Here is a 14,373-nt window from a genome sequence, read left to right on the forward strand (position 1 = left end):
GTATTACTGCAATGCGAAAGTACCTCTGCATTACTAAATGCCAGGAATCAGGACAGCAAAACACTTTTATCTGAACTTCTTTTGATACAGAAAGAGTTTGGCAAGAACCAGAGTGAGCACCTGAAAGAACAATACCTCCACTATTTTAATATCACAGCTAGATATTATGTTATTAGGAGCACTATAAACAAATTCCACCTGAACACAACTTATCTTCTAGAATCTTTCCTTCTCCCCACGTGTCTTTCCAGTAAATCCATCCTCATCCATAATCCGACCATCTTTCAGAAGATTAAAGAAAATATGGACGGGGCCCAACAGGTTTCAAACAGGGGGTGCCCTATGCCCAACCCTGGCACTGAAAGACCTGCCTGGTACCACCACCCCTTGGCCGCTGCCTGCCCCATCCACCACCCCCCAGCTCCTCCGCACACAGCGCTCCCGCACGCCGGCCAGCAAGGCACTGACACCCGGCCATACGTGGATGGCCCCAAAGCAGGCAGAGGCCCCTCACCTGCTGCCGTGGGCCCGGGGAACTGTGGCCACCAAGCACAGGGTCAGGCACCTGCAGGGAAGCCACGGGCAGAAAGCGGGTGCAGGTGCTGGTGGCGGGCTGGAAAGCTGCCTCCATCTCACCCTTCGTACAACCCCGCGAGCAGCATCGCCTCAAGCAAAGCGATGGGGAAAAAAAGGGCATTTTCACTCCCAGTCCCGGAAAGCCAGAGGGGCCGCACACCGCGAGGCAGCAGGGAGCCGCTCGGGTCCCGCACGCCTCTGGCGGGGCTGAAGATGGGCCCGCGCCCTCCTCCCCGGAGGAGACGCCGGGGGCAGCGGAGGGCGGCAGGAGCGGGAGCGGGAGCGCGGGGCGCCGCCGGGCAGGGCGGCGGGAAGGCGGTGCCAGCGAGAGGCGCTGCCCGGGCCACCACGGGGCTCGTCAAGGGCAAAGCCCCGGGCAGGCTGCGCCTTTCGGGGGGCCGCGGGGCGGCCCTGTCCCCGGAGAGCTGCACCCCCGCGGGTGGGAGCCGGCCCCCGCAGCCCCCGGCCGGGAAGGCGCTGGCGGCGGCGGCCGGGACCGACCCGGGAGCCCCGCGGCGGCGGCGCAAGGTACGGCCGGCCCCGCTCCGCCGGCCGCGGAGGATGCGCGGCGCGGGGCTGCCCGCCGAGGGGTTCCCCTCCGCGCCGTGCGGCGGGCGGGCACCGTCCCCGGCCCCCGCTCTCCCGCCTGCCGCCCCGCAGCCCCGCACCGCCCCGGCCGCCCGGCCGAGCCGCCCTCCGCCACCGCGGCTTTCGTCGTCCTGCCGACCTAACGAGGCATCGCTGCTTCTTCCGAGTTTTATTTTCAAATTGTGCGGAGGGCATGGATTAGTATTAACATATTCACCCACGGCTGGACACCGCAGTTCTCCATCCAAAAATAATTCGTTTCTTGAATGGCTGCCTGCTAAGTAACGCGATTTAACAAACCGAAATTTCTCTCTCTCTCAAAATAAGAAAGATCTCCCTCCTGAAAACCTCCGTCAATTAGAGAACTGCTCGTTCTGGAAGACGCCCACTCCCCGCTTTTACAAAGCGCCCTAAGGAGGCAGAAGGACCAGGAGGGCCGGAGGGCGAGCGCTGAGCCCGGCCCTCTCTCACGCCTTCCCGGGGATGCGGGGCGGCGCGGGGCGCGGAGCGGGCGGCAGCCTTTCCGAGCGAAGAGCCGCGCGGCCCCGCACCGCAACGAAAAAAGAATAATAATAATAGCAGCAGCAGCAAGAAATATCTAAGAAGTCAGGGGTGAGCTACGGAGTTTGAAGTTTCTTGGGAAAACGGCGGAACGCGGGAGCAGCCGAGAGGACGGAGCGCGGAGCATCCCCCGAGCCCCCGGCCCGGCGGGCGGCGGGGACGGTGCCGCGGCCCCGGGAGGCGCACCCGCCCGGCGACCCAGCGCGGGAGGGAGGGAGGGAGGGAGGGAGGGACGTACCGGCAGTCAGGCACACGGGCAGGAGCAGCCGGAAGGTGAGCCCGCACACCACCTCGGTGGCCATCGCGGCGGGGCGGGGGTCGCGGCCAGCCGGCCGGAGAGCCGTCCCTCTCTGCGCGCCACCGCCGCTCCTAGGTCCGCCCGTGCGCGGAGCCGCCGCGGCGGCGGAGCATCGCCCGTCCCCTCCTCGCCTCGCCTCGCCTCAGCCGCGCCGTCTCACGCCTCCCGCCGCATCCCGGCGGCAGCCCCTGCAACCAGCGCCGCGCCGCGCCCCCCCGGGCCCGGGCCACGCACACGCCCGCCCCCTCGGGGCTCCCCCCCCCGCCCCCGCCGGCAGCGCGGCAGCGCGGAGCGGCCCCCCCCCCGCCCGCCGCCCCGACGGCGCGGGCCCAGCCGCCGCCACCCCGCGCCCCGCGCGATGAAACTTCCCCGCGCCCCGCCCCGCCGGGGCCGGGCCGGGCCGCCAGGGGGCCGGCCGCGCGCTGCCTGCCCCGCCCCCGCCCCCGCCCCCGCCCCCGCCCCGCTGCCTGCGCGCCCCTGCGCCCCACCGCCCCCCAGCCCCGCCCCGCCCCGCCCCGCCCCGCCCCGCCCCGCCCCGCCCCGCGAACTTCGCGGTTTGCCTCAACGCCTCACTTTGCGTTGCGTTCTGCTTCCCTTTTTTTTTTTTTTTCCCCCAGAGTATCTTTTTTTACGTGATTTTTTCTTTCACTTCAATTTTTCGTGTTTTCTTTTTTTCTTGAGTAGGGGAGCGGCTTTCAGTCGTTTGTTCATTTCCCGCCCCAGGTTTCAGCAGCGCGTTTTAGGTCCACGAGAAAATTGTAGCCTGGAAAAAAAAAAAAAAAAAAAAAAAAAAAAATCTGCGGCCGCTGGAATGTATTTGAGTTTTCTGGAAAGCTTTTTGCCCTTTAAAATACGGCGCTGGTTGGGAAGCGCTGTGGGTTTAAAGGGGCAGTTTCAAGGCTCAGCTGGTGCGTCCCTGTGCGTCTGCTGAATAAACTTGATAGTTTGGGTTGTAATAGCCATGCCATAAAATAGAAAGTTATTCGCGTTGTTATTAACACAAGTAAAAATCCATTTAGTCTTTGGCAATGTATTGCAATCCATCCCACTGAAATGAGGCAACATCTTCTTCGCGGGGGCAGCGCTGGAGGTAACTCTTCGCTCTCGTGCGAGATTGGGAGTAGGGGAAAGCGGGAGCGGCGACCCTGTGGTCCTGAACATAAACTCTCGGTGCTTCTCCCTGGTGAAGGACCTCGTCCAGTCTTACTTCAAACCTAAGAAGTCTTAGATCTGCTCTTGAAGTCCCGGCATTTTGACTCTTACAATTACTCGAGCATCATTTTCTTTCTTGTGCTTTTCAAGAAAAAATATTTTCATATCCTTGTTGCAGAGAAAAAGTTTGCAAATTTGAGTGTGACGCAGGAAAATACAAAGGGCCTTTTAAAGAAAAAAGAAAAAAGAAAAACTTTGTGTTTTGGGGGTTCAAATGATATGTGTTGAGCCATGTGGACATCTGATTTTTGTTTTATGAATAACTGCAATTATTCAAATACTCAAATATGATATAACAGGCTCACTGACTCTGATACTAGAACGTTTGGAAAGTAAAGAACTCCAGACTTAAATGTATGAAAATGCTCAGGAAAGCTAAGAAAAATCAACTACAGACGCTAATTCAATGTGCCTAACGAGTCCATTAAAAGGACCCATCTCACAAAGAGCCCAAGCCTCCTCTGAAGAGGTACCTACGGTCATTTCGCACTCGGACACAAGCGTGTGTGTGGAGTTCAAATGTAACATCAGTCTGCGTTAGCGGAGAGTGTAGCGAAGCCCCATCCCAGCAGGGTGAATGTGACACCGTAACTCGGCGGCGGGGCACAGCCTGGGGAGCTGGCTCCTTCCCCTCCTGCACGCGGGCCCAGCGCGGCTCACCCAGACAGCTCAACGGTGAACCAAGCCCGGGTATCTGATTCTCAGTCTTCTGGCGTAGGTTTCTGTACACATCGATCTTTGTGAATACGCCTAGTGATCATGTCTGTAGATGGTAAAACGCTAGGATCGAGTAGTACTTGATCTGCTAATGAAGTATCTGATCAGCCCACGGGAAAGTCAACCCGAGCATTGCTTTAGGACCACAGGATCTGTCTCAAAAACTCAAAGTTACTAGGGAAGCTCTCCTTGCCTCAGAGGCTACGAAGCGAGCAGTTAGTAGGAGCAGTCTGCATGCATGGGCTACATGAATAGCTGAAATATTCTGTACACTTTGGGAGCACATTTTCAGATATTGATCGGGTCTTCTTATTCACTCGTTCAGCTTCGCTAAAGCAAGGATAAAGTATTTATTACTTTTACAGTACAGTTACCAAATTGCTTGCTTCCTGAAGCACTGATTTGGTTCTAATGGTTGGGAAATAATTAGCCGGTTTTCAAGACTTACCGTTCGCAAGGTATGAAAAGCGGAGTTAAAATACATGTGTTAAGTGGCTTGTTACCTTCCGCCAGACTGCTCATCTGCTGCAAAATCTATGCAGCCGCAGTGCCACCTTTTGGCTAAAACGTCTTTCGTGTAAATGACAACATTTCTTCCCCACAGCTGCCGGGAGTTAACTGTTTGCATACACATAATTTTCAGAGACCAACGAGACATCCATCGTCCAACCATACCTCTGTAGCGGTAAGAAGTATAAAAAAATATGTGAAGCCTTACCGAGAATCGTGTACGCCTTCTGTAGTTCAGCTGTTGACAGGAACAGTAAATGCGTTAACCTGAAAATTGGGGATGTGCTATTAGCCAGCATGGAAACAATAAAACACAGGACTCTGACTAAAATAGGTAATGCAGAAAGAGAAACTGAATTAATGGGGAAATTGTCTGTTGAATTAAGTGCACATAATAGAGAACAGTATCTAGACGATAGCCAGGAGTTTATTTAGCTGATACCAGTTTTGCAAGGGACATAAAAAGCAACTTGAATATAAAGCAGGAGGGCTGCTTCTTCCCTAAGGACATACAGCTTAGTGAGATCACCCTGTGAGCCACACAGTTTTTCTCTTTCCCTCTGCAAACCAGGGGAAATTGCCAGGCTCTGCGACTCCTACAGCGTACAGTAACGGTGCTAGCAGCAGACACAGCGACCTCACCACCTACCAGCATTTCTTTACCTTCTTTTCAACCACCGGGATTTCAGACCCCTATCACCAGGTGTGTAACACCTGCCTTAGGTGAAAACATTTTAGCAGCAGGGAGGTTGAGGAGGTCTTAATGAAGAGAGGGAAGAAGAATAAAAGAACAAACTTCAGCCATTAAGAGGTTTGCTCCAGCTCACCTTCTCAGCTTTCTTGTAGCAATAACTTGGGGGAATTTTGGAAAAAAGTTGCCCCTGCTTCATCCAATATGCAAAATCAGATGCAGTTAATAGAGTTCAGAGGCCAAGAGAATTACTGGGGAAAAAAGTCCAGAATATAGTGTGTCACTGATTCTATTAGGTAGAACACAATCAACTAGAATTGCTGATTGAAATTAACGGTGTTGAGCTGACTGACTGTCCAAAATAGCGCTGTTCAGAAACATCTTCTAATTGCCTCAGCTATCCTATTTGTTTGTCTGTTTGAATCATGAACTCATGGCATTGTTTTAACATCCACAGACTTGGGATAACATAAACAAGGGCTTGTGTATGGGTAAATACATATACACGCACACATATGTATGTATATATACATATATGTGTATATATACACATGTACACAACCCATACAGTTGGTGAGCTCCATAAATGAGTGCTAAACTAGCTGAAGAAACACAACTCCCCTGTACAAAGAAGCGGCAAGTCATTAGGTCCCATTGCGAGGCAGGAGAAGTTACTGAAGCCTTTTCAGGGCAATCACTGCTGTACAAAGCTGGTTTATATTTGTTATTTTTACAATACGAGAGTCCTGCTTTGGGGACCTGTGGGGAAGGAAATGGCTTTAACATTTACTGTGATGATTAACTAGTGTGTTATGTCTCTTGATCCATGCTCCCTAAGACTACGTGAAAACATCCTGCTCCTCTTACCTATTCTGGAAATCCGCCTCCTGCTCAGCCCTGTCAGCAGCTGGGGGAACAGCCTGCAGTGGCCCACCAGGAGTCAAGCGATTCAGTTTTTCAGCTTAGTTCACATTCAGCTCTGACTGAAGCTGTTATTGTTCACTTCCAGCATGAAGTCAGCTAAACTTCAAATTAACATTCAAGTTCAGTTCTGGTTCAAGAAATGTTAAAAAAAACCAGTTCAAACTGACTTTTGGTTCAGAGTCAGTTTAACTCCCCAGTACCAGCAGTAGTCAGTAACTATTTTATCCTCTTAAATGATTAGCTTGTCTTGCCTTACAATAAGGAAATTCATTCCACTCAAATGTATGCTGAGTAGGCATCCTTGGAAACGTTTGGCTGCCCCAGCAGAGCAGGCAAGTTTTCCTAGGAGCCTCCAAATTTCCCCCATGCTTCATTTATCTTCAATTCATTAATCCGTAATTTCACCACTCATTTCAGCTGACTTAGAACTGGGCACAGGGTTTGCAGAAAACTTTCTAAAATCAGATGCATTACGAAAGGTCTGATTTTTTTTTTTCCCCTCCTAGCCTTTGTTAATCTTCACCATTCATGTCACAGGGTCTGTCTAGAATTTTTGTCTTGCACAGTAAGTATCTATTTATAGAAACCCTTGTTGATTGCTCGTCTTGTTCTGCTGGGTTTTACGATCTGATCAATTAGGAAGCATCAAAACATAATTATCTTTACCTGACAATAATGTAAAACACAATAGGAGAGATCTGTCGCATGCTTAAGCAGTTCTAGTTTAGTCACATTTTGTAGGACATCGAAGCTGGCAGAATCCAAATGGTATCTCAAGGTGTCATTAACTTTAGCTGCAATTAGAAAGGAAATCTGTTCTTGACTACTGAACACTTCCACATATATCAGAAATTAACTGTTAGGAGCAGTATCCATAATGAGTGATTAGAAAAATGGAATTGACTAGTGGTCAGTGCAGAGGACTAACGAAACAGAGCTGCTGACTGAACTGATGGAAACACATCTCCGAGCTCCTCCTGCATGCATCGTGCGGCTGAATCAATAAGACAGGAAAGCTCTCTGAGATCCATTAACAAGAGAGGCTAGCCAAGGTGAAAGTGGGATCTTCTCATGGAGCTCTGACACTATATACCTGTGAATTTACTCATATCAGGAGCAAATTTTAGAAATTATACATTAATTATGTTTGCTCTTTTCAAATCAAATACATTTCAGCAGATGAGCCACTGTTTTGTTTCCTTGCAAGTGATAGCACAGGGAAGGATTATTAGTACTATTAAAAGTTTCTAATTAGATTATTAGTATTTTAAGATTTCTGGGGCAAAATATGCCAGGGAATTTTAAGCACCACTCTTCAGTAGTGAAAAAAAAAAAGTAGGGAAAATAATGCTAATTCAGCATGCATGGTTACCTGCCTGCGTGTAATCACATTTTACATATTGAAAGAATTTTGAAAAAGATTGCCCAACAGTTGGAAAGGATTGTTCAATAAACAATGAACTATGAAGTTTCCCCTGCATGTTGAGTGTCCAAGCATGAGCAGACTCTCAAATAACAAACAGGCACGTCACATAATTATAACTGTCTATTATAAGAACATAGCTTATCAAGATTAATTTTCAATCTGAAAAAAACACAAGTAATAAACTTCCTACTTGTCACTGAATAAAAATTAACCATTTAGTGTATTTGTTAAATACATTTGCATTTCAAGTGTCGTTTTAAGACAATTTTAAAACAAGTCTGGAAGAATGACATAAAGTACAATTATTCTTGGTTATGCTCTGTAAGTGAGATTATTGGCTTGACTCTGGCTAATTACAAAGTGATCATAAAGTGCGCGATGAAATGAAGCAGTTCCAAGACAGTCCTACGCAGATCGTTGTAAACACACAGCTATGCAACAGATCTGAGCTAGCTGGAATAAAAACATAAAACATTGCTCTGGACTCCTTTGGTAATGGCTGTCAACTTTGCTCCGCTGCAGTGGTGATATGAGTTACATTCAGTTTAGTAGCCAGCGGAGAGCCAGGCCTTTGCATCACAGAAGCACCGTCGCAATTTACACTTCTGCTGGCGGCATCAGCTTAGAGCAACGAGAAATGAGGCTCAGCAGATCCCAAAGCACACTGGACCAAAACCAGAATTCTCCGCGGAGCAGTATAACAGTAAAATAATAGATTTATTACCCAAGTGAAAGAGCAGACATCGCTGCACACACCTGTGTTTCAGCCAGAACTCCTTCCTCCAGCTGAGCCTACGCAATCAAGGAAACCACTAACTCCTCCAGGTCCTTAATTCGGATCCAGTTTAGGCTGACTGTGACTGAAGTGCATCGTCCCTGACAGCTGGACAGTGGGCAGGCATGTCCTGAAAACACTCTTCCTCGCTCACTTGGGACTTGCGGGCAGGGAGCACTCCCTTTTAGTGAGACAATGAAATGCCTCCAGCCTGACTGTCTGTTTTCAGTTTCCCCACATCTCTTCCACCTCATCCCTCCTTGCCTTTCTGCAGAGCCTACTATTGCAACACCATCTCTCCAAAAGGACTGGAGAAGCAACATCCTCTCCCTTCCCTTTAAACGGACACTGAAAAAGTCCTTCCGAATCCCATCTGTGTCATTACCACACCATAGGCAGCCTCAAGTGGCTCCGCAACGTAAGGAAGCAGACGGGAGTTTTGGGTTGGAAAGGGAAATGGCTTCAGCAGGGCTCTGCTAGGAAAGCTGCTGCCCTTCCTTAGTGCTCTGGCATGCCCCGTCCCCGTCGCCTAACGGGTGAGCAGACACACAGCCCTTCCCCTCTCCCCCTTCCTTATTTTTCTGTCCCTGCAGGACAAAGCTCCTTGAGAGAAGCCCTTAGCAACTAAAGGAGAAAGAGGGCTGGGAGGAGAACAGCAAAATGGGGAAGAGAAGGGAAGGAAATGGTTTCGTGTGCGCACACGTGTGTTTCATCTCTGTCTTGGGTAGGAAAGGGGGAGCCAAGAAGAAGCAGGAGAGGAAGTCAGCTGATGAATAGCTCCAGGCAAAAGAGGGAATACCTGGCAGGGTCGCTCTGTATAGTAGCGTACGTCTAAAAATAATTTTTAAAACTAACACATTTGGATAGGGGTATCTGTCCCCAGAGCCACCAACAATGGAAAAACAAGTAACAATACTTTTCCATTCCAATGACCAGTGCTACAATTAGATAATAATGTTAGAAATTTAGTCCGCTTTGAGGTGAAATGGGAAAGTCACGCATGCTGCCTGACAGCTAAAGAAAAAAAATCACTGTGTTAATTCATTTACAGGGACTGTTTCTGCGGTTGGTCAGACAGACATTTCTTTAGTAGAGAAAATCCAGCAACTCCAAAGAACTATCACTGATCTAAGGAGAGAGCGTCAAGCTGAGCTCTCAAAAATCCTGTTACACCAAGGGCTGGACAGCTAGCCCCTGCTCACATCCTTGATGGCCTGGACAACAGGCATGGACTGCAAACTCTGCTCCAAGCCAAGGAGTCAAAGCTGGCAAAGGGCAAGGACATTGGCCAGTGTAAGAAAACCTGTAATGCCACTGCTTGTAACACATCTGTTTCATGGCACAAGAGGATAAGGTTGTCTTAGAAAAACAATGTTCATTCATAAGAGGAAGAACGCCACTGGAAAAGGAATACAAAACTTACGCAGCACATGACTGGAGTGCACAGGATGGAATCCTAATTAATATTTTTGTTTAAAAAAAGCTCAATTCTAACTCTTCGTTCAGACACCGGTTTGATTCAGCATTGCATTATAGACTAAAAAATAAAAATGCAAAGAATCTAAATATTGTCCTCTCTCTAGGATGAAAGGAAATGGCCTCAAGTTGCACCAGGGGAGGTTTAGGTTGGATATTAGGAAAAATTTCTTCACTGAAAGGGTTGTCAAGCACTGGAACAGGCTGCCCAGGGAAGTGGTTGAGTCCCCATCCCTGGAGGTATTTAAAAGATGGGTAGATGTGGCACTTAGAGACATGGTTTAGTGGTGGACTTGGCAGTGCTAGCTTTACAGTTGGACTCGATGATCTTAAAGTTCTTTTCCAACCTAAATGATTCTATGATTCTACATGTTCCTATGGTCTGGGGTACAAACTGAGATTTAGATGTGCAATCGATGCAGGCATGTGACCAGGGAAAATATTTTGGATCCTGCATAGGCACCCCCATACTGGTTTCATTAAATAAAAAAAACCCAAACCAACAGAATTCTAGATGCAGCCCTATTTTTAGTGTTTTGCAATGGTAGCTAGTGAAGGTTCCTTTCACTGCTTCTGAGTCTTTTGGATCATTATCCAAAGATGTAAAATTTTCCATTTGCATTATAGAGAGAGCATAAACAAAAAGCTTTGGAATCCATTCTGGGAATGTCCTTTAAGCTAACTATTGAGGACTTGTACCTACCCTGGTAGTTCTTATTATGTTATCCCATTAACTCTGTATTTTTCTTTTCCAGTTATATTTCTGCACTCAACAGTACTAAAATCTATCTGAAAAGAAGACAACAGTAACTGAAGACACTGTTGGAGCTGCCCAGTAGAAATGGAAATGCAGGTTTTAATATGGCAAGTGGATTCAATTTGTGAGTACGGTTCGTTATCATTCACAGCAGGGTCAAGTCCATCTTGAGCACAAGGGGCTCCACAGTATCAGATTCAAATGTTGTGCACCTCTCTGACATTGTGGGTTTTATAAACCAACTGCTCAGGTTTGTTTTATTTTTTTTCTTCTGCAGAGACATGTGCTGGGATCCAGGCAACGCATGTGTGACAGATCCATGAGGCATCTGCCTGCAAGTGGCATGAACAGCAACAATGCAGGCACAAGTTGTTGCATCTGTCCTACTCCTACAGGGCGTGTGTAGGTGGTTCCCAGCCCCAAAACACGCATGTAGCATGAGCAGTGAGGCCAAAGGATCTGCACCACTACACTTTCCCAGGTGCTTGTGCTGCTGCACAAGCCTCTGCTCACATGGTGACGTTTCTATTATTGAAGTGGGCACATGTAAAGATTAGATCTGGGTAAGTTTTACATATGAATGCCCTATGGATATTTTCATCACTCAACTTGGGAGCCCAGTCTTCCAATAAAGTTAACAGAAAACTGCAGGCACCTCCAGAGGGCAATCCAGAGCATAAAATTAGATGGCAGCTGAACTCCTGTTTTGGGAGTGCTGGATTTTTCCTGAAGATGCTCATCTCTCCCTCCACTAACTCCTTAGCAAGACTAGAGGGATGACAGTGAGTGCTCTTCTTGGGTTACATGCCCATTACAATCCCTTAGGGGCAGTAGGGCAGCAGGCTGCCAAGACTCCCCAGCTCCCATGCATAGTAGCATCCTGGGCTGTGAGGTTTTCCATCATTGGCCTAGAGCCCTGGATACCTGATGTTAGGCTGTGCAAACACGCCCTTTGCATCCTTGCCTGTTCTTGGTAAACTCAGCTCAGCTGGAAAGAGAAATCAGCACATCTGCCATCAAAAATGCAACAGTGGAGGGCAACAGTTTTTGATCAGCCCAGAGTTTAGTTTGGACATTAGGGGAATCCCTGAATTTAGAGCAAACAGTCTTATAAAGGAAATTAAGCTCAGTGGCATAGTGCTATCCATGTGTGTATTTCACCTGGGCAACCAAGCTGATGACTATATTTTTTTGCAAAACACTGCATGGACTTTCTGCAAATGGCGAATGCTTGACGTCCCACTGATGAATCTCATCATGCAATTTGCATTCACTTCTTCTGCATGCTCAGAAAAATCCTGAACAATTATGAAAAGCACCATGACATTTTAACTGAAGATCAGTTATAATATTCTGTCCCTTTCCTACAAGTTTCCTTCAGAAGAGAGGCAAAAGCAATTTAAAAAAAAAATTATTCTTGCTGTAATACAGGGACTAGAAAGACAAAACAGAAAAGACAGAGGGAGGAATGCCTATAAAAAGTAAAATGCTGCTACTGTCATTGTGTGGCATATTTTTATTTCAATAAGGAGGGACATAGTTGAACATGACGAAACCTTACACTTGATCACCTTACCCAAGGTGATACAAACATGTTGGCTTTTGTAGTTATAGTTGGCTTTTGTAGTCTAGGATTTCGCCTAGACCTGGGACTGGTGCCTCCATAACTACAGCGAGATATCTGGCTCAACCACTCTGAGCACAGAGTGAGAATGAGTTGCTTCAAATATCACACAAATTGGAGGCAGAGCTGAGCTTTATTGTTCTAGGGACAAGGCAGGAAGATCTACTCCTTGCCCTTCCCTTAACTCCTCCTGTCCCTTGCATTTACGAGTATACATGGGAAGGGAAAAGTCTTTCCCCTTCTTCCAATCTCTTCTATGTATTTGCAAAATACCTACAAATAGCTTTGCAGTAGTTATGTTCCAGGCCGTTCTCCTCTCACTATTTTCCATACCCATATCAAAGTGGCTTCTGTTTATTTGCAGAGTACAGAACTAAAACCCATGGAGGAGGATAGGAACTCTTTGTTTGGGATCAGATTTTTTATTAAACATATGGTGCATGTCTCTTTGCAGATGAAAACACACTAGCTAAGAGGAATGAGCTTCAGTTTCTATTTAGAGAAATGTTTTTCCTTATTCTCCCCTGTCTTTGCGTTGTTTTGAAGCTTCCTCCTTGCAAGAAAAGCTTTTACAAAGACCGTAATCAAATGGCTCATTGCAAAACTTATAATGGCACAAAAAGCTGTGAAATGCCTCAAAAGCATCTTTTAATAATAAAACAGCTATTATCAATATCAAATTCATGGCTGGTATAGTTATTAAACCACTATTGTGGGGGAAACATCAGTTCTCTTACTTAAAAATGTACTTGTAAAGCAGTCTAAAAATAGGAAGTGAATTCCCTATAAACCGTGTTTGGTTTGCACTTTCCCTGCATACAGGCTGGAGTATTTAATGAAACACATGCTTCTAAATTAGTGCAGAGCTTCTAGGTGCCAGTGTTGACTGTTACCTGAGCGTAAGAAAGTCATGAGCAGCATACTCAAGGCTTAGGCCCAATTTTTAGAAGCAATTGTTGTCTAACGAACAAACTGCCCAAGCTGCAGGGACAGAAATCATTGCAGTCCTTTTGTGTGTCTGTGTGAAATACGTATCACCTCAGAGGCATTGCATATCTAGGACGGGTGCACGCCATCCATCACCTCTGCAGTAATGTGGCTTGTTCATATGGAGAGGACGGGATTTACATCAGGCATTACTCTGAGTCTCCCCTCTTCTCCCCTTCCTACTCGCCTCATGCACCCAGTCACAGATCTGCAGCTAACACCCACCCAAAATGCAGGTGCCAACCATTAAGGCATGCAGGTAGCATAGAATCATAGAATCATAGAATCATTAAGGTTGGAAAGACCCTTAAGATCATCGAGTCCAACCGTTAACCTATCACTGCCAAGTCCATCACTATACCATGTCCTCGAGCACCATGTCTACCCATCTTTTAAATACCTCCAGGGATGGAGACTCAACCACTTCCCTGGACAGACTGTTCCAACGCCTGACTACCCTTTCGGTGAAGAAGTTTTTCCTAATATCCAACCTAAACTTCCCCTGGCGCAGCTTGAGGCCGTTTCCTCTCGTCCTATCGCTTGTTACTTGGGAGAAGAGACTGACACCCACCTCACTACAACCTCCTTTCAGGTAGCTGTAGAGAGCAATAAGGTCTCCCCTCAGCCTCCTCTTCTCCAGACTAAACAATCCCAGTTCCCTCAGCCACTCCTCATAAGACTTGTGCTCTAGACCCTTCACCAACTTCGTTGCCCTTCTCTGGACACACAATGTTTTCAAAAGCATGTTTGAAGGAGCAGTGTCTTTAAAACAGAGTTCAAACCCTAAGCAAACAGCTCTTTGCAGCTGTGCCTCTCCGTGATGAGCTGCTGTAATAAGGCACAAAAGCTGCTAACATGATCAGCAGCCACACTGTACAGGCCGTGGTTGGACCAGGGCTGCCGGATCCAGTCTTACAGGAAGAGTCACATTATATTCTTGCAGCACTTGTACTCAGAGACCATCTAGTCAAGATCACAAGACAGGAATGGTTTAGCCTTGACATCACTGGCAATTCTAAAATTGAAAAGGGTTTGTTGTTTTTCTCCCTCCCTTAGAGAATTATTCCCAATATTTTTACGGAACTGTCATTTCCTGTAAAATAATGTTTATGGTGGCAGGCGCTCAGTCTTTCTGGTGGGTTTTTTTTTCACAGAGTTATTATTTATTGTAGCTGTTCTTTGTTCTCTCTTTTTTTCTGACTTTCAGCAGGGCTGCCCCATGCCTTTCAAAACGGCAGAGATTTTACAGTA

The 14,373-nt window shown here is 47.5% G+C and overlaps 1 protein-coding gene across 4 annotated transcripts in view; it reads right to left on the reverse strand.

Annotated features, from left to right (window-relative positions):
• Window positions 1-14,373, reverse strand: part of PIEZO2 (piezo type mechanosensitive ion channel component 2) — a 483,849-nt gene that overhangs the window by 318,651 nt on the left and 150,825 nt on the right. For 2 of the 4 annotated variants that reach the window (XM_087756833.1, XM_087756825.1), the window contains exons 4-5: window positions 6,744-6,871; window positions 4,671-4,729 (exon numbers count right to left, since the gene is read on the reverse strand). In XM_087756833.1, coding sequence (XP_087612959.1) covers window positions 4,671-4,729; window positions 6,744-6,784 — 100 coding nt within the window. In that variant the 5' untranslated portion in view covers window positions 6,785-6,871. Of the gene's footprint in view, window positions 1-1,963; window positions 2,210-4,670; window positions 4,730-6,743; window positions 6,872-14,373 lie in introns of those variants that run through there. The other 2 variants (XM_087756843.1, XM_087756854.1) reach the window with 1 other exon arrangement.

The sequence above is a fragment of the Nipponia nippon genome, unplaced genomic scaffold (genome assembly GCF_047370975.1).
Source record: "Nipponia nippon isolate SJK-2023a ecotype South Korea unplaced genomic scaffold, ASM4737097v1 scaffold_1, whole genome shotgun sequence".
NCBI lineage: Eukaryota > Metazoa > Chordata > Aves > Pelecaniformes > Threskiornithidae > Nipponia > Nipponia nippon.